General features: G+C 41.9%; 2 protein-coding genes and 1 pseudogene across 8 annotated transcripts in view; 1 reads left to right on the top strand and 2 right to left on the bottom strand.

Annotated features, from left to right (window-relative positions):
• The window catches only part of TOM1L1 (target of myb1 like 1 membrane trafficking protein), a 58,481-nt gene extending 47,242 nt beyond the window's left edge, over positions 1 to 11,239 (top strand). For 6 of the 7 annotated variants that reach the window (XM_008011415.3, XM_037993066.2, XM_037993069.2 and 3 more), the window contains 2 exons: positions 9,866 to 9,927; positions 10,518 to 11,239. In XM_008011415.3, coding sequence (XP_008009606.2) covers positions 9,866 to 9,926 — 61 coding nt within the window. In that variant the 3' untranslated portion in view covers position 9,927; positions 10,518 to 11,239. The remainder of the gene's footprint in view (positions 1 to 9,865; positions 9,928 to 10,517) is intronic. The other variant, XM_037993065.2, reaches the window with a different exon arrangement.
• On the bottom strand, positions 2,225 to 10,522 carry LOC140708655 (uncharacterized; annotated as a pseudogene).
• COX11 (cytochrome c oxidase copper chaperone COX11) lies at positions 11,225 to 18,364 on the bottom strand. Its single transcript, XM_008011416.3, has 4 exons — positions 17,973 to 18,364; positions 13,994 to 14,149; positions 12,569 to 12,694; positions 11,225 to 12,191 (listed from the first exon to the last, which is right to left on the bottom strand). Exons 1-4 carry the CDS (start codon positions 18,336 to 18,338, stop codon positions 12,009 to 12,011), a joined length of 831 nt encoding a protein of 276 aa, XP_008009607.2. The 5' UTR covers positions 18,339 to 18,364; the 3' UTR covers positions 11,225 to 12,008.
• Between the last annotated feature and the right edge of the window lies 1 nt (position 18,365).

Raw genomic sequence — 18,365 nt, 5'->3', positions numbered from 1 at the left:
ACAAGCCTGGGTCTCCAAACTTAGGACTGACTGGCTTCAAGTTGGGTTCCCACGCCTGCCTCTTTGGGTTTGATTAGTTTGCTGGAGCAGCTCACAGAACTCAGGGAAATACTTACATTTACTGGTTTATTATAAAGCACATTGCAAAGGATGCAGATGAAGAGGCCATGGAGTTTCCGTGTCCTCCCTGGAGTCCCACCCTCCAGGTACTTCTACATATTCAGCTATCCAGAAACTGACTGGACCCACCCCAACCCCAACCCAGTCCTCTAGGGTTTTTAATGGAGGCTTCTTGATGTCAGCAGTTCCTTCCCCCAGGGTATAGGGCAAGACCCTCTCTAGGGAGGCTCTTATGACCCACAGTCAAAAAGGTGGGCGATTAGAGTGGTGCCTTGGGGCGGTGAAAGGAGGACTAGAGAAGGTCAGAGCAATTCTGCTTCCAGAGGCTGGCTCCTAAGGCCTAACACACCCAACATTATAACAAAAGACTGTAACAAGGGCTATGGGAGTTGTAAGCCAGGAACCTAAGACAAAAACAGTATGTATCATAAGACCACAGTTGCCAACAGCTGAAAACTTGGATATTTGAAAATAAAAAATCTGGACTTCTTGATCATTTAGATACTCTGGCAACACCAAGCCTGAATTTTTACATGCCAGCTATGGGTTGGGGCTGAGTAGTAGATCTATCTCCTTTACACAGGCAGGCTCTGCAGCCCTCAGGCCCTGTTACCTACCAGAAAACCCAGGGTTCATTCACCTGGATAGTAACAGATGACTCTTCCCAAGAACACAGGTTTTGATCAATAGCAATTTTATTACTTAGCACAAGTAAATTCTTTAGGGGCCAGGGTCAGAGGGCATTCTTTTGTAACTTCTTCATGTTGATCCAGGGACACTGTATCCAGAGATGTTAGAGGAGTGAAAATCTCTAGGCACTAAAACTAAGTATGTTTTAGGGTCTCCCAGGATAGAGGTCGCAAAGGCACCTACAGTTGAAATTTTTCTAATCTAGAAGATACGAATTTTACGAAGAGGTTAAAGATGCAGGGACCAAACAACAGTAGTAAGAAAATAAACAGTGGTAAGAGCAATAGTGGCCCCATTAGGGGAAGAAACCAACTAACACTTGGTATTGCTAATTTGAGAGTTTCTCAAATAGAGTTAGAAGTATGGCTATTAGGCCGGGTGTGGTGGCTCACCCCTGTAATCCCAGTGTAGCAGGACGAGCCACAGACAAAACTCCTCAGACACCTAGTTAAAGAAGGAAGGGGTTTATTCGGCCGGGGCCGTCGGCAAGACTCCCATCTCAAGAGCCGAGCTCCCGGAGTGAGCAATTCCTATCCCTTTTAAGGGCTCACAACTCTAAGGGGGTGCATGTGAGAGGGTCGTGATCAACTGAGCAAGCAGGGGGTACGTGACTGAGGGCTGTATGCACTGGTAGTAAGATCGGAACAAAACAGGATAGGGATTTTCACAGTGCTTTTCTATACAATGTCTGTAATCTATAGATGACATAACCAATTGTCAGAGGTCAATCTTTAACTACCAGGCACAGGGTGCGGCGCCAGGCTGTCTGCCTGTGGATTTCACTTCTGCCTTTTAGTTTTTACTACTACTTTCTTTGGAGGCAGAAATTGGGCATACGACGATACGAGGGGTGGTCTTCTCCCTTATCAGCACTTCGGGAGGCCAAGGCGGGCGGATCACCCTGAATTCGAGATCAGCCTGGGCAACATGGTGAAACCCCATCTCTACTAAAAATACAAAAATTAGCCAGGTGTGGTGGTGAGCGCTCATAGTCCCAACTACTCAAGAGGGTGAGGCAGAAAAATCGCTTGAACCCAGGAGGTGGAGGTTGCAGTGAGCCCAGATTATGCACCACTGCACTCCAACCTGGGCAACAGAGTGAGACTCTGGAAAAAAAAAAAATATATATATATATATATATATGGCTATTGATTAAAAGTGTGGAACCAAGAGGCTTGGGCATGGACCTTCCTAATGTTAACTTCCTATTTCCCCTGAGGTATTTATTCAGGTACAGCAAGAGGAATTAATAACTGCACAGTCTCCTCCCTGTTACTGCTAAGAGGCTATACAGTTATCTAGTACCACATTAGCCAAGGAATCTTATGAGGTCCCAAGTTTGGAACTTCCCCAGGAACTAGGGCTAGCATGGCAGTGCCATGGGCTCAGAACACCTCTCTATCCTGTCCTGATTTAGAGAAATTGTGGCTCCAAACTTAGAAGTCCAAAAGGAGAATGGGACATTTGGGGAACAGAAGAAAGAATGAGTCAAAGTTTTAGATATGATTTCATGGACCGGAGGCTCCAAGAATCTTTTATATCCTTTATGAGACACATCCTTTATATACATTCCCTCCTGGATAGGGTCCACTTTTAGTGATCAACACAGAAAACATGACTACAGTGTTGATCAAAAACTCAGCTGGTGGCCAGGTGTAGTGGCTCATGCCTGTAATGCCAACACTTTGGGAGGCCAAGTTTGGAGGATCATTTGAGCCCAGGAGTTCAAGACCAGCCCTGACAGCATAACGAGACCTTGTCTCTACAAACAAACAAAAAGAATTAGCCAGGTGTGCCTTAGTCCAGCTACTTGAGAGGCTAAGGTGGGAGGACTGCTTGAGCCTAGTTGGAGGCTGCAGTATGCCATGATCATGGTGCTGCACTCCAGCCTGGGTAAGAGATTCTGTCTCAGAAAAATTAAAAAAAATTTAAAAACCCAACTGGCTGCCCCCCTTATTCTGTGTAACCTGGGGGGGAGATGTGGATCTTGTTTTGAGGAGCCAGGCAGGGAGCCCCATGGCCCCATCCATCAGTTTCTTGTCCAGTTACAGGGAACTGGTACCTCAGGCTTGTCCTCTTTCTTCCCTCTCTGGGGATGATTTGGACATTCCCTTTCCCAGCATCCTTTCTGCTTCCAGTAAGCACATTGTTTGGGCCTCAGTGTAGGCAGGCCCTGATTTCCATGGCGGGGCCCTGGTCACTCACTCATGCCATCTTCTTCCTGGTTTTCCTGAAGTAGTCTGTAGGGCTGCTGCATCTTCTTGTCCTCTTTTTCATCAGTTGCCACATCTCTTTACTGTAGACCTTAAAGGAGATGTCTACCAGTTGGAAAGGGGGAGTGTGTGGACTTATTGCCAATTTTTAGAGTTTTCTCTGAATATCTGGGGCTGAGAGATGAAGTGGGATTAAAGTACTACTCAGCTTTTGGGTCATCTGGGTCCCAAGGGGTGTAATTCTGGAGGCATTCTTATTATCAATTTAGGAATGCTGATGGATTTTCATTAGGGCCTTGTTCTGTTTCTCTGAGATTTCCCCAATTGACCAGGGGCTGGCTTGCTTCTCTCATACTTCTGAGAAGCATATTCCTATAATGATGAAGCCACTCTTGATTCTTGTCATCATTGGGGTCCCAGTTTGGGTTAGCTATTGGGACCGACACCTCAACAGGACAGGTCACCAGGTTATCAGCACACATATTGTCTGCCTCCTCCTCAGTTTTGGCCATGGTGGCAGATTTATCTTCTGCTGTGAGCAGGGTTGCTGTTAAGGTCTGCACACCTGGCCAGGCAGGGTTATGTGTGGAGAATATTCTCCATATGCGAGTTATGAACTCTTGTGGGCTCACCCGTAAGCCCTTACTATGGGATTTCCAGTTATACAAGTCAACAGTTTTAAAAAACATAGACCCGAGCAAAACCTCTTTCTCCAACAGACACGCTCTGAGTGGGAACAGTCACCCTCCAGGGTTATATGCATTCCCACTATGAGTGGTGCTCCCTGGCAAAGAAGAGTACAGCGGGGGGTGGGGGGAGGCTGCTATTGCCATAGCAGGAGCCATTGCTGGCTCTGCAGAGTTTGGAAGGCCCAGCAAATACATAACGGGCCCTTGCTTTCCCCTGGAGGTGCTGAGAGCACCATTCCCAAGGAAGAAGGTGGACTATTCCCCTGTATTGGTCAAGGTACCAGGCCCCGAGTAGAGTTAGAGGGCCTCACTTCTCTTGGAGAGGGAAATAAAGGGACTCTTCTTGTTCCCTTTCCTACAGGCCCCCACATGACCGGTGCTTCCTCTCCAGAGGCTTCTAGAATTGGCAGTATAGTTCCCTTTGGCCAATTTACATATTCTGCATTTCATCTGCAGGGCAGGGTTTTGATAGAGGGCCATAAAACATTGCATATAGGGTATTTCTTCCCATTTACCGTATTTCTTGCAAAGTCAGTCCAATTGGAGAATTGTAGTAAGTGACCCATGTTCAGACCATCTCTTCTGATCGCCTAGGGAATACTGGGGCCAGGCTCTATTACAGTAATATATCATTTGCTTTTTGGTCATGAGTTGATAGGCAGTTTCCATTGCCAGAGGAGGCACCCTAACAAGCTCTCCTTCCAAGACCTGGTTCACCACATCCTAGGGTCTCTGCACAGAGTTTGAGGGGCTTCCAAACTCTGGAGATTAATGATAACACAAATCCCACAACTCAGCTTGAATACTTGTGGTCCTCTTTGCTTGCCACTATGCAAAGCCATCTGGAGTGGAGGTCCTGGGGAGCTGAGAGTGTAACAGTGATTTCCTTTCCCTGGATCATGTTCAGTCCGGGCAGCCTCCCAGGAGATCTCATGGAGACACTGAAGTAGTTCTGGATCCAGCTCAGGTGGTGGGGAGGTAGGTAAATCAATCAAGTGAGGTGTTTCCTCAGAGAAAGCGCACACACTCTGTTCACATCACCTTTGTATCACTGCATTCTGGTTCCAGGGATCATGATCCCACCAAAACTGCCCCCCTTTGAAAGTTGGTCTCCTCATCAAACCAATAGCAGTCCTTCTGTGACTGCTTGCAAAACAAAGCCCGATATTTTAGGGGTTGCCACAAACTAAGGGTAGAGGAATCCAGACTTCATATTCATTCAGGCCACAGACAAGGAAGAATATCGAGCCCTACAGTCATACCAGATAGGGATCAACTAAAGACAAGCATCCTTGTCTTTATGTTGGGGATTCCCCTTGTTAAAACGATGGCGATGTCTCTGACTCCCAGACCTGAAAGGAGGAAGTTCTTCTCCTCAACAATCCTGGATCCCTTGACCTAGGTCCTAATCCTGACAACCCAGAATCCGAATGATCAAAACCCAGACCACTCTTTTAGTAGTTCATGGAGCTGCTGCTTCGAAGGAGCACTGAGCAAAAGGTCTGGACTCTAGGCAGCCACTTCTACTCTCCCAGAGAGATCTTGTGGTGCTGGTTAGTGGCCTACACTAGACACCAGTTCGGGGGTCCCAAGGCCTTTCTCTAGTCTCCCTCTTGGCAACCGAGATGAGTTGGCCCAGGCATGCTTCCACAGCCCACTGCTTTGCCTGCCAGGAGCCTATAAGGGAGGTCAAGTCAGGGCTCAACGCTGGGTCCCATCTGGGGTGCCGGACTTGTTACCCCTAAAAAAACCTGAGATTCATTCATCTGGTGAGTAACAGACAACCCTCCATTAGAACACAGGTTATTTTTTTTTCTTGACAGGGTCTCGCTGTGTCACTCAAACTAGAATAAAGTGGCATGATCATGGCTTACTGCAGCCTTGACTTATGAGGCTGAAGCAGCCCTCCCTACTCAGCCTCCTGAGTAGCTGAGACTATTGGGGCACGCCACCATGCCTGGCTAATTCAGTTTTTTGAGACAGAGTGTCACTCTATCAGGCTGGAGTACAGTGGGGTGATCTTGGCTCACTGCAACTTCCACCTCCTAGGCTTAAGCAATTCTCATGCCTCAGCCTCCTGAGTAGCTGGGACCACAGACAGGTACCACCACGCCTGGCTAATTTTTTGTATTTTTAGTAGAGACAGGGTTTTGCCATGTTGCCCAGGCTGGTCTCGAACTCTCAGTCTCAAGTTCATTTACCTTGAACTTGAGCATGAGCCTCCCAAAAAGTGCTGGGATTATAGGTGTAAGCCATCGTGCCCAGCCTTTTTTTTTTTTTTTTTTTTTTTTTTAGAGAAGGGGGTCTATGTAGACCAGGCTAGTTTTGAACTCCTGGGCTCAAGCAATCCTCCTGTCTCAGCCTTCCAAAGTGCTGGGATTATAGGCATGAGCCACTATAACCAACCAAGAATGTAGGCCTTGAGCAATAGTTTTATTACTTGTCACAAATAAACCACTGGGCATAGTCTCCAAAGCAGGAAAGTGACAGGAGGGTTTTATGGGGTGATAGGGAAGAGGGTATGTTATTGTATGGAGAGGGGTTGCAGTTGTACAGATGCAGTGAGTTATTGTAGCACACAGGTCACATGTTATGGTAATGAAGCAAGTATACTGGGATCCATCTGTAAATTTCTGAGGTCTGTCATGAGCTGGTTTAAACCAGCTAGCTGGCTGCATTCCACACAGGGTTTGGGGAAAAAAGTAGGTGATTAATCAAGTTGATTATATTCCTATAGTCCCTGGAGACCCTTCCTATCTGCTTACAGCCCCACCCAACCCTCTGCATCTCCTCTTTGGCTGACATGTGAAGACATTTGGTATTATGGTCCCTGGTTTAATCCCTCAATGTAATGGTTGACTTAATTTATGAGCAGATGGTTAAGGGACTTAGGAGTCCACTATGTACTTTTTCCTAACTCAGGTTTGAGAAATTTCTCTAAGTCATGCTGCCTGATAGAACAGATATATTACTGATCATATTAGTGGTTTAAGAAACTAGCACTAAACTAGGTATGCTTTCTAGAAACTTGTTTTTTCTCCATCCAAATAGGTAGTGGAAAATTTCTTGATTCTATTCAAATTAGGAGATTGCTGTATGTAGATATGGCAGTGTCACAGAGACTGGAGGTGGGAGAGATAGTAAAAAGCTGGAGAGGTGAAGCTTTGGAACTCTTTATCCCTGTGATGGGTCTTTCTTTCTGGGGGTCAGAATGTCTCAGTTCTTTTGAAAGTCCCATGAAATTCAGGGACTTCTCTCCAAGGAAAAGCACAGAATCTTGGAGGAAATTACTGGGTTTTTTCACATCACTGGTTGTCCATGAACTGCAGGTTGACAATTTTTGCTCTACCAGGACAAACAGTATGTTTATGAAGATATACACGATTCACTTATTTCAATATTATGTGCCAGGGACTATGACTGGACTAATTTATAATTTTGAGCAAGAAACATGCTCCCTTATCCTCACAGAGATTAAATGTAGCATGGATACAGAAATTAGACAAATCACCAAATACAGGTTTACAATTTGTGTTAATGTTATGAAAGAATATGGCAACTTCAAAGTGTGTAACAGAACTAATTTAAATAGGGGTTAAAGAAAGCTTCAGGTAGCATTAAAAGCTGAGGCCCGCAATTCTTAGTTTAAAAGTTTGGAAGTGAATATTGTAGGCTCAAGGAACAACCTGTACAAAGACCCAGAGGACCGAGTTCTGGCACATTCAAGGAAATGGAAATGCTAAAGGCAAGAGTAAAGAAAGTTAACAGGGAGCTCAGTACCAGATGAGGAAACTGTAATTTGGAAGCAAACAGAAGTGAGTACAACTGTGAAGAACACTGCTAGGGGCAGACAAGTAAGATGAGAACTGAAAACTAGATAATGGATTAGAGATCACTTGATGATTTTAGTAAAGCTACTTTGATGGACTGATGGATACAGAACCCAAATTTCAGTGCATTTGAAAAGCACATAAGACATTAAGTAGACACAGTAAGTGCAGATAACTTCTTAGAACTTAAATGAGAAGCAGTGATGAAAATGGGTTTTGGGCCGGGCACGGTGGCTCATGCCTATAATCCCAGCACTTTGGGAGGCCAAGGTGGGCAGATCGCCTGAGGTCAGGAGTTCGAGACCAGCCTGGCCAACATGGCAAAACCCTGTCTCTACTAAAAATACAAAAATTAGCCAGGCATGGTGGCGGGTGCCTGTAATTCCAACTACTCAGGAGAAGGAGGTAGGAGAATTGTTTGAACCCAGGAGGTAGAGGTTGCAGTGAGCTGAGATCACACTATCACACTCTAGCGTGGGCAACAAGAGTGAAACTCTACCTCAAAAAAAAAAAAAAAAAAAAAAGGTGGGGTGGGGAGAGTTTGGTAGCTAGAGGATACCAAGGCATTTACTACAAGTAGAGATGGAATTAAAGACTGTACTTTGTATAAAATGGGAGATATGGAAGATGCTGGAGAATCTGTGAATGTCAAAGAATAGGATCTGGCATAGAAGGAGAGGTTGAAGACTCAGAAAGGGGAGAATAACTGGGTGAAGTACTTCAGAAGCCAGGAATAGACAGGATCACAGAAATAACGGACAATACAGATGAAGATAAACTTGAAGATTTAGTGATGGGAAAATGAGAAAGTTTCCATATCAAGACATTAAGAATGATGTTTCTACCAGAGAGGTCAGAGGTTTGAGGAGAGTGAAGAAGACTGAAATCGTTTTGAGGGAGATGAGACCAAACTTTTAAGGGAAACATTAAAATTGTAGGACCATTCTGGGGCCTTATGAACTTGGTGATCATGGTTTCACAGTGCTGTGATTTTTGAGATTTTTCCTCAGCCATGTTTTGCTATACTGTATATATGAATGTGCTTTCAGTTATAGATATTTTCCAGCTACAGACATACGTAAGATACATATAAAGAACTGAATGGGCCTGGCATGGTGGCTCATGCCTCTAATCCCAACATTTTGAGAGGCTGAAATGGGAAGATCACTTGAACCTGGGAGGTTGAAGGTGCAATAAGTCATGATTGCACCACTGCACTCCAGCCTGAGTGACAGAGTGAAACCCTGTCTCAAAAACAAAAAAAGAAAAAGAAAAACGAATGAAGGATGTCATTGAAAAAATACAATATAAAAAATGTACAGAAATGACAGTGATGAGCTATAGGTGGCTGAGGAGTCTGGACTATAATCACATAGGTTAAATAAGCTGGAAGACGCCTTTAGTCTTGCTCTGTAGCCCAGGCTGGAGTGCAGCGGCAGGATCTCAGCTCACTGCAGTCTCCACCTCCTAGGCTCAAGTGATCCTCCCACCTCAGCTTCCTGAGTACCTGGGACAACAGGCCTGTACCACCACACCTGGCAATTTTTATATTTTTTGTAGAGATGGTATTTTGCCATGTTGTTCAGACTGGTCTTGAAATCCTGGACTCAAGCGATCCACCTACCTCAGCCTCCCAGAATGCTGGGATTATAGGTGTGAGCCACTACACTTGTCCTAATATTTTAAAAAAATGTTTGAAACCAGAAGAACTGAAGACTTTTTTAAGCAAAACATAAACTGTCCAAATTTGAGCCATATTTCTCATTTAAATCACAATAAAAAATTAATTGGTTCTATAAAATACATACTTTTAAGAGGCATAGGAATTGCAACATTAAGGGCGGGTTTGGTGGCTCACACCTGTAATCCCAGCATTTTATGAGGCAGAGGCAGGCAGATTACCTGAGGTCAGGAGTTTGAGACCAGCCTGGCCAACATGGTGAAACCCTGTCTCTACTTAAAATACAAAACAATTAGCTGGGCATGGTGGTATGTCCCTGTAATTCCAGCTACTCAGTAGGCTGAGGCAGGAGTATCACTTGAACCCGGGAAGCAGATGTTGCAGTGAGCCAAGAAAGCACCATTGCACTCCGGCCTGGACAAAAGAGTGAGACTCTGTCTCCAAAAAAAAAAAAAAGGAAGTGCAACATTAGAATTTAACAAAACTAGAATATACACTTCAGGGCAGAAACTTATTTTTAACTCATATATAGCCGGAACTCCAAAAACAGCTCAATTTTTAATTACGGTGCTGGCAGTTAAAAACGAAAATAGCACTTTGAAATTGATATATAACCCTTTTGCTGTGATGGCTTTGTTTCAGAGCTATTTATGAAGAAATTGATGCTCACCAGCACAAAGGAACTGAAAATCATGGTGACTGAGGTAAAGACTTCAACTTATACAACTTCATTCCATATAATTTCAGTATAATTATCACTTTACATATTTAGTATTTATATTTTGTAAGAGCCATCTGAGTCTGTCACTTTGAAATATGAGTTTCCCTGAATCATTCCAATTGTGCTGAACCATTGTTCACTAGTGAGATTCATTCTTTGTGATTTTCCCATCTGTAAATAAGACTTGGAAATATAGTAGTTTATGGTATAGAAATATTAATGCTAACAAAATAGATGAGCAATAGGAGTAGCACTGAAATCAGGCATTTATTTGTCTTTTATGTGCGGTTAATACTTGTTAACCGGTACCAGTAGGCCCATTCACTGTTAGTACGCCAAACAGGTCTGAGTTTTTCCAGCACTACTAATCCCATGTATTTACTATTTAATGATCACCAATGAATTATTAAACTTATTTATTCCCCTTATACTCTCCCCTATGGAAGAAGCACATTCTTACCTTTCTTCTACTAGACTGTGGCTCTCCAGCCTCCCAGTAAAGACAAGCGAGTTATCAAGGAATGGGGAAAGAGGACAGGATGAATACTGCCCATTTTCTTCTCTTTATTTTAGAAGAAAGTGGATGATCAGCTCACTAGCCACATCAAAGGTGCCAACTCTCTAAAGGGTAGACTATGCAGCTTTGAAGCCTGGAAGACAATACCTGCCACCATGTCAAAGCCACGCTGGAACATTTCTGCTATAATGAAGATTAAACAGAAGAATAACAGTTCCAGGATAACACTGATTCCTGACAACAGCGTGAGATTTCAACAGAACTTATTGGGAACAAATACTCACTTAAAACTTCAGCAGAAGAAAAATTACTTAGTCCTTAGGCCAACCAATTTAACTGCAGTGTCATATATTTCATCAGCCCTCTTACATTTAGAAATCGTCACACAGCTGTGATAAGAGTAGATTATTTTACTACAAAATAATTCTGAATAGATGAAAGCATAAAATGTGAGAAACTGAATGTATTATTCAGGAAGAATACTGAGTGCCTTCATTTAACTAAAGTTGAATGTAAAAGTCAATTTGCACTTCTTTATAATCCTCTGGTTTAGAATTGTAAATTGTTAAAACCTTGATGATTGTCATTTAATTATATTTCAGGTGTCCTGAACAGGTCACTGTACTCTACATTGGGCGGCCTTGAAATATGATTCTTTGTAATGCTAAATAGTTTTTCTCTTTTTAGTGCAACTTAACATTTCTATTTGGAACACAGAAAATGAAAATATTTAGAATAAGTTGTACATCTGATGACAAATAAATCACTATTACAATAATTTAATATGTTTTTTTTTTTTACAAAGGTTTTTTTCCAGAACTTTTGATGTCAGTAAATCTTCACAATCCCACCTGTACATTTTAACATTCATGAGCTTGTAATGATGACGCTTTGGCTAGCAGCCTAGTTGTATTTTATTTCAATTTCATGATACTACAATTTCAAAGTAATCATCTATTCAGAACTCTGAATATAAAATAGCCCTGAATCTTAAAGCACAAATCAAATTTGAAATAAGAATTTAAATCTTTGGACAAGCTGTTAGGGCTTAGTCACTCCTATTCTACTTTGAGCTTTTAAAATACTGACTGTTTATAAGGAAAACAGCAACCAACTCTTTTAGATATAATAAACATGGTCAGAAGTTCTGGCCTATGACTTGAAACAAATAACCCTGATCATACCTTTTTGAAAAACATTGTCAGATTCATTGCTCTAAGTATGAAGAGTTAATAATCTGGAAGGGAATTATAGAATTAAGATGAACCCATGCCTGCGTATTTAAAAAACAAAGTGGCTTATTTTAACACTATCAAACTCTTCAGTATGGTATTGAATAGTCAATCATATATTCTAGCTAGGTACGTGGGTTCCTTATGACAAAAGCTGAACTTGTTCTCTCAATTTTAAGTGAAATAAATTAGTTGAGAAAAAGTAATTATTTAAAATGTAAGACTTCATATTATTGTACAGTATTTCTCCTTTGAGAAGATAGGATACATGATTTTCCCAAAAATCAACTTTGAAGGAAGACTTAGTTGCTGACTTCAATTATATCCTGGAACTGGCAACGTGTGCCCGCCCTTTGCTTCAAAAAAAGTGTAAGAAAGAGTGATAAGATCAACATTAATCATTCTTGGATCTTCAGCAAATTCAGGATCAATGTAGAAAAACACTGGCATGTCTACTTCCTCTTGGGGATTAAGCCTTTGTTCTTCAAAACAGAAGCACTGGAAATTATAGAAAGACTTTAATAACATTTCTATTCTCATATTGCATAACAAACTATACACTTCTTTTAGCATTCTAGTACACTTCTTGATTTTAATAAGCATATGGTTAAATACACAGTTCTGTGATAAGAGCATCTTTTCATCTCAATGAATTCTGCTTTAAGGATCAAGAACAAATTCTAATCTTAAAAGCAGATACTCATTTGGTTTGGTTCTCAATATCTGCATAGCGGGTATAGACAGTGAAGAAAAATAGCTTGATATTTAGAAGAAATTAGTTTTCAGAAATCACAAGATCTACTAAAAACACTAAGTTTCATACAACAGTTTCATGTACCTTTATCATATTCTATAAAGTTTACACTTTGTTTTACCTGTATTTTATTGAAATACTGTCCAGCTTCAAATGGAACAACATTGTATGTAGAAATTCCAATTATTGGTTTGTCAGTAGGATTCTTAGCTCTGTAAAACGCCAGTGCAGTCTCTCCTGGCACCACCTGTTTTGAAGAATATATATATATATATAATCATCAATACTTTGAATCTCACAAAGTTCATCAATACTTTGAATCTCACAAAGTTCCTCTTTTCCCTGCTAAATTAGTCTCATTATTTTGCCTATTCATCAGACCATAATACCTAATCTAATGCAGGGTTCAGCAAAATAAATTGTGAGTATTACCCATAAACATATGACTTTAAAAACTTACTTGCATATGTCAATGAAGAACCAATGTTCTAATATCCACAATTAGTTATGAATTGTCCTCTTGTATATTTGAGGTCTTCAAGGAATAATCTGCAAATTACATTATTTAAAATGTGTCCAAGCCAATCATATAACAGCCCTAGCCCAACTTTTCTGTAACACTTATACCTGAATGTCATGATTGACTTTTTTTTTAAAAAAAGATACCAACATTAAACTTACCTTAAAACCAGAATAAAACTGACTGACTAGAACCTTTATTATGCCACAAAGTGTTAATACTTTGTTTGGAGAAAATAAGAAAATAGCAAGGCTTAAAAAATTTTTCCAAAGGATATTCTGTCACTTGTACCAATTCAGCCACTAATACCTTGTATACTACCACATAATTGGATAAGATTCATAATTATAACCTATAAAACCTTTAATAAGAGATTCAGTCATGTTTACTAAACTGCGCAAGCAATAATATTTATAAGGCTTTTCCAATATGGGTTGAAATTAATTCACTCTGGCTAATTCTCAATTAATGAGATATCAGTTAAAATCTTTCTTACAGTTGGTTAAAATTTTAGGAAAGCTTTTAGGTATAGTCTCAGTCTCACTGGAGTATAACATAACTATTTACTACTTATTGATTACTTCAAAGGTCCTCAATTTTTTTTTCTTTTATAAGGACAGGGATACTTTTGATATAAACCAGTAAACTAATCATTGTCACCAATGCTTTTCCACATTTTCCCCATGTCTTCTATGCCTGAGGAAAAGTCAGGAAGCTATATAGCCTGACAGTTACTGCTATTCCCAACTGTTTCACTCATCTAAACTTAATTTCAAAATACTGACGGGTTCCATTACTATAAGTTTTTTTATGCCCATAGACTACTTTTTGATAGTGCCTTACATTTAATGTAAACAGAATTTATACTTTAATTTTTATGACAGTAAAAGTCAGTTTGGAACAAGAAGAAAATGTCATGTTTTATAAGAATCACATTGTTAAAAGTAGTTCTCTGACAGTTTAAGTGATGAAAGAAAGGAATTTACATTAATAAAGTAATCTTTTAATGACTGGTTAGTCACTTACATATATTTCTGTTTGCTGAGGTCTAAAGTTCCACTGGAGACTTGCATGCACATCTGCATTAAAGCTAATTTTAAGGATTCGATCCTTAACAGGTACCATGTTTTCAATCTGGTCTGAGACATGACCTGCAACTGCTGATCCTCCAAGTCCAGTAGTCTAGAAAAAGATGCCAAATATGTTAAACAATACTTTTAGGTGTTGATGATCTATTTATTTGATAAAAGTTTAAAAACAATGTAGTATTAATAATCCATTTGGAGCCGACTTTAATAATCCATTTGGAGCCAATCCATTTGGAGCCAACAGCTTATTAATTTGTAGTATTAATAATCCATTTGGAGTAACTGACCATTTCTGTAACTGTGTCAAGAGTCTGACCACTTTTGGGATGTCATGAGCCTGTATTCGTTACAGTCATTTCTCTTTTTCAGCAATCCCTTGGTCACCTGGCATGGTCAAAAATGAGTCTGGGAAAAGCAGAGAATCACTAGATTAAGTGAACTATTATCACTGATAGTAGAACTCACAATTTCCAGCTTAGCCATTTGTAAAAAAAACACATTTCTCTTCATTGCTAGTATTTCATTAATAGAAATAAAATTTACCCATCAGCTCGTAATTTCACTGAAAATATTAGTTCAATTTTTCCATATTCTTGTCTGGTCCTTTTCCATATCACAGCTTTTATAATCCAAATTAGATTGTAGCTTCACTTTTATTAACATTCAGCTTTTCTAAGGCATCATAGGTATTTTCCCATGTTGGTTAATGTTTTTGAATCTTTCTCTGTACTTCTCTGTATAGTAGAGTTTTATATAAATCAGTAATCAGAGCACCTAATCCCTATGGCCACAGAAATAATCATAGGGCATCAAGAGTATTTGTGTCTGACACTTCTTTTATTCATGACAGTTATTTCCTTGACATCACTTTAAAAGAAAAGCCCTTACCCAGCACTTTGGGAGGCCAAGGCGGGTGGATCATGAGGTCAGGAGATGGAGACCATCCTGGCTAACACAGTGAAACCCCGTCTCTACTAAAAATAGAAAAAAAAAATTGCTGGGCGTGGTGGCACGTGCCTGTAGTCCCAGGTCTACTCGGGAGGCTGAGGCAGGAGAATCCCTTGAACCCTGGAGGCGGAGGGTGCAGTTAGCCGAGATCGTGCCACTGCACTCCAGCCTGCACGACAGAGCGAGACTCCATCTCAAAAGAAAAAAAAAAAAAAAAAAAGCCCTTACTTCCAAGGTCATCTTCGGATACTTGAGGTTGCCAGAATTCTAATTTCCAGATAATTAGCCTGTTACTATGCCAGGAAGAAAAAAACAAATTTGAGGCTAAGGGAAGACTCCCAGCAAGATACAGTGTTTTAGCATCCTCTGTTTGTTACACAAGTCAACTAACTTTATTCGACTGCCATACAACATAACTGAATTACATTATATCCCTAAAAGATGCATCAGAGGGCAAGCCTTTATCCTTGTTTATCCTTCTGCCTGAGTGCTATAATGTTTAAGATGTAACTCCTTTTCCTGAAGAATTTAAGTCACTTGAATAAAAATATTTTTGGCCGGGCGCGGTGGCTCAAGCCTGTAATCCCAGCACTTTGGGAGGCCGAGGCGGGTGGATCACGAGGTCAGGAGATCGAGACCATCCTGGCTAACATGGTGAAACCCCGTCTCTACTAAAAATACAAAAAACTAGCCGGGCGTGGTGGCGGGCGCCTGTAGTCCCAGCTACTCGGAGGCTGAGGCGGGAGAATGGCGTGAACCCGGGAGGCGGAGCTTGCAGTGAGCCGAGATCGCGCCACTGCACTCCAGCCTGGGCGACACAGCGAGACTCCGTCTAAAAAAAAAAAATATTTTTAAGTGTCCTCCCTCAATAAAGATTCCCTGATACAGTCTTTGAAAATGGATTCTTCAAATTTCTAAGTTCAATGCCTAGAGAAAGTAAAATAGACAAAAAGACTAGAAAACTGCACTGAAAAGATGTCCTGGTCGCTATTCTAGCTCTAAGAACCTGATAGATTACAAATTACATTTGCCTTCCTGACCTATGATTGCATGTGGGCACATTTCATACTCAATATTATCAGTTATTTCAGTTTGGGGCAGAGTTTCTCAACCTTAGCACTATGGACATTTTGAGCTGAATAATTTTTTGTTGTTTGGGGGTGAGGCAGTGCTTTGTTGGTTATTTAGCAGCATTCCCAGCCTCTACCTATTAGATGCCAGTAGCACCCTATACCCCCACACCTCCATGCTGGGACAACCAAAAATGTCTTCACACATTGCTAAATGTTCCCTGAGGGACAAAATCACTCTCCTCCAGACCCTTGGCAGTCTGAGAATGATCTAGATTTGCTGATTTGGATTCAGTTCTGCTTATGATTTAACCAACTGGTGGTTTTAGAATTCATGCCTGGGTTTGGTCTCTGATGAAAAGTAATTCACATTCTGTACTCATCCTCAGAAATCAATTATTGCAGATTCCCACATAAATGCTGGCATTAGGAGACTATGCCAGATAAGAAAAGTCCTTTTGCCTTCTGCTGCTTCATCATCTAAAAGAAGTTAAATTTATCTCCACAGGCTGGGCATGGTGGCTCACGCCTGTAATCCCAGCACTTTGGGAGGCCAAGGCAGGTGGGTCACTTGAGCCCAGGAATCGAGACCAGCCTGAGCAACGCGGGCAGACCTATCTCCACAAATTTAAATAAATGTGTGTGCGTGCGCGCACACACAGACACACACACACACACACACACACACACACAGAGACACAGTGAACTCCAGCTAAGAATACCAGTCATGGTGTTAAAATAGCAATTCCCAAACTTTCCTGCACGTTGGAATCACCTAAAACATACCTGACAATTACTGATGCCTGGTTCCCACTCTGGCACTGTGATAAAAATGGGTAATGTGTGTGGATTTTTAGAAGCTCTCCAGGTGATTCCCAAAGTTGCTGTACAATGAATTTTGGAAGCCACTATCTTAAACACTTACTGAACACAATGTGTGTAGCTCTCACTTGTGGCATGATTTTTAAACCGAAATTCCTGTCCCTACCCTAGACTTCCTAACCTGAATCTCTGGGGTAGGGGATCCCTGGAACGTGTATTTAACGTTAAGCTCCACCGGTGATCCTAATGCCCAGCCAAAGCTGCAAATTATTAGCTAAGGACAAAGGCTAAATCTCTAAAATACGTGAAACTTGACTTTGCCAGTGGTTCTCAAAACTTGGCCTCAAAATCAACTACAGGACTTACTAAGATCTAGATTGCTGGTCCCATCCCTCCATGTTTCTGACTCAGTCCTAGAGTAGGGCCCTAGAATTTGCACTTTTAACAGGTTCCCGGGTGATGCTGATGCTGCTGGTCCTGGGCACCACACTCCCAGAACCACTGCAATGTACTTAAGAGATTCCAGATTAAGTACATTACAGTTATACATTAAAAAGGGCGGGCGAGAGAGCCTCAAAGGCCTAATTCATGCCTCTTTGTATGGAGGAACTGCTAATCCCAGTTTAAGCACAAGAAACACGATAAGTCTAATTTCCAGAGTTACCCTTAGCACATAAACCACATGTGGTTTGCAGACTGAATGTATGAATAATATACATTTTAAAAGCGTGTGTGCGCAGGAGAGTAAGGCAGACCGCTGGATACCCGATTAGAGGCTGCGGACCTTTTTTTTTTTTTTTTTTGGACGAGGTGCAGTTCATAGATGAGGGAGTTTCACGCTGCAGCATAGGATAAACACAATCACTAAGAAGAACTGGATGCTACTTGCAGTTCTGCCACCAATTTCTTTGGTGGCTTTGGGTGTTAAGTGGCTGTTCTGAACCTCTCTCCTCTTAGGTAGATAATATCGGACACCTCTTCCACCTACGACCCGCAGGGCGACGGCTTGTCCCGGAATTTGTCCTGCACCCCCACCTCTCGCATCTCCGCCACCCTGCGGGCGGCGCCGGCCCCTACCTGACAATAGAGCCGATAAAGGGGTACGGCAGCGTAGGACGCCCCCAGCATGGCCACGGCGACAGCGGCCACGTAAGTGAGGGTCGTTTTGTTCCGCCGCCGCCATTCCTCCACATGCGCGCGCGTGAAAGGGTCGGAGCTCTTGGGCCGCCGCGGCGGCTGCAATGCTGGATGCCGGGCTGGAAGAATGCAGTGCTTCCATGTCCCAAGCCACCTCAGTCCTCTCTCGGGACCTCCTGTCCCACTCCACTCTGGCCTAAGAAACGGCTCTACTCTCTCTGCAGCCCTGGCTGGAGACCCAGGGTGGATCCAACGCCAGCCACAGAAAGCGACTCGCCTCCATCCCGGATGCCAGAGCCCTCCCATAACCCCCTGAACTAACACACACCAGCC

This window comes from Chlorocebus sabaeus, chromosome 16 (genome assembly GCF_047675955.1).
Source record: "Chlorocebus sabaeus isolate Y175 chromosome 16, mChlSab1.0.hap1, whole genome shotgun sequence".
In the NCBI taxonomy this organism is placed as follows: domain Eukaryota; kingdom Metazoa; phylum Chordata; class Mammalia; order Primates; family Cercopithecidae; genus Chlorocebus; species Chlorocebus sabaeus.
Note: the sequence above shows the minus strand (reverse complement) of the source record. Positions and strands in the feature narration are given on the sequence as shown.

What these genes read in the sequence shown, in the direction of transcription:
- COX11 (XM_008011416.3), bottom strand. Translation starts at nt 18,338, where the DNA reads ATGGGAGGGCTCTGGCATCCGGGATGGAGGCGAGTCGCTTTCTGTGGC. An exon ending in CTCAGCAAACAGAAATATAT is followed by an intron (nt 12,695 to 13,993) that starts GTAAGTGACTAA and finishes TCTTCAAAACAG; the next exon opens with GTGGTGCCAGGAGAGACTGC. An exon ending in AGTATTTCAATAAAATACAG is followed by an intron (nt 12,192 to 12,568) that starts GTAAAACAAAGT and finishes TATAATTTCCAG; the next exon opens with TGCTTCTGTTTTGAAGAACA.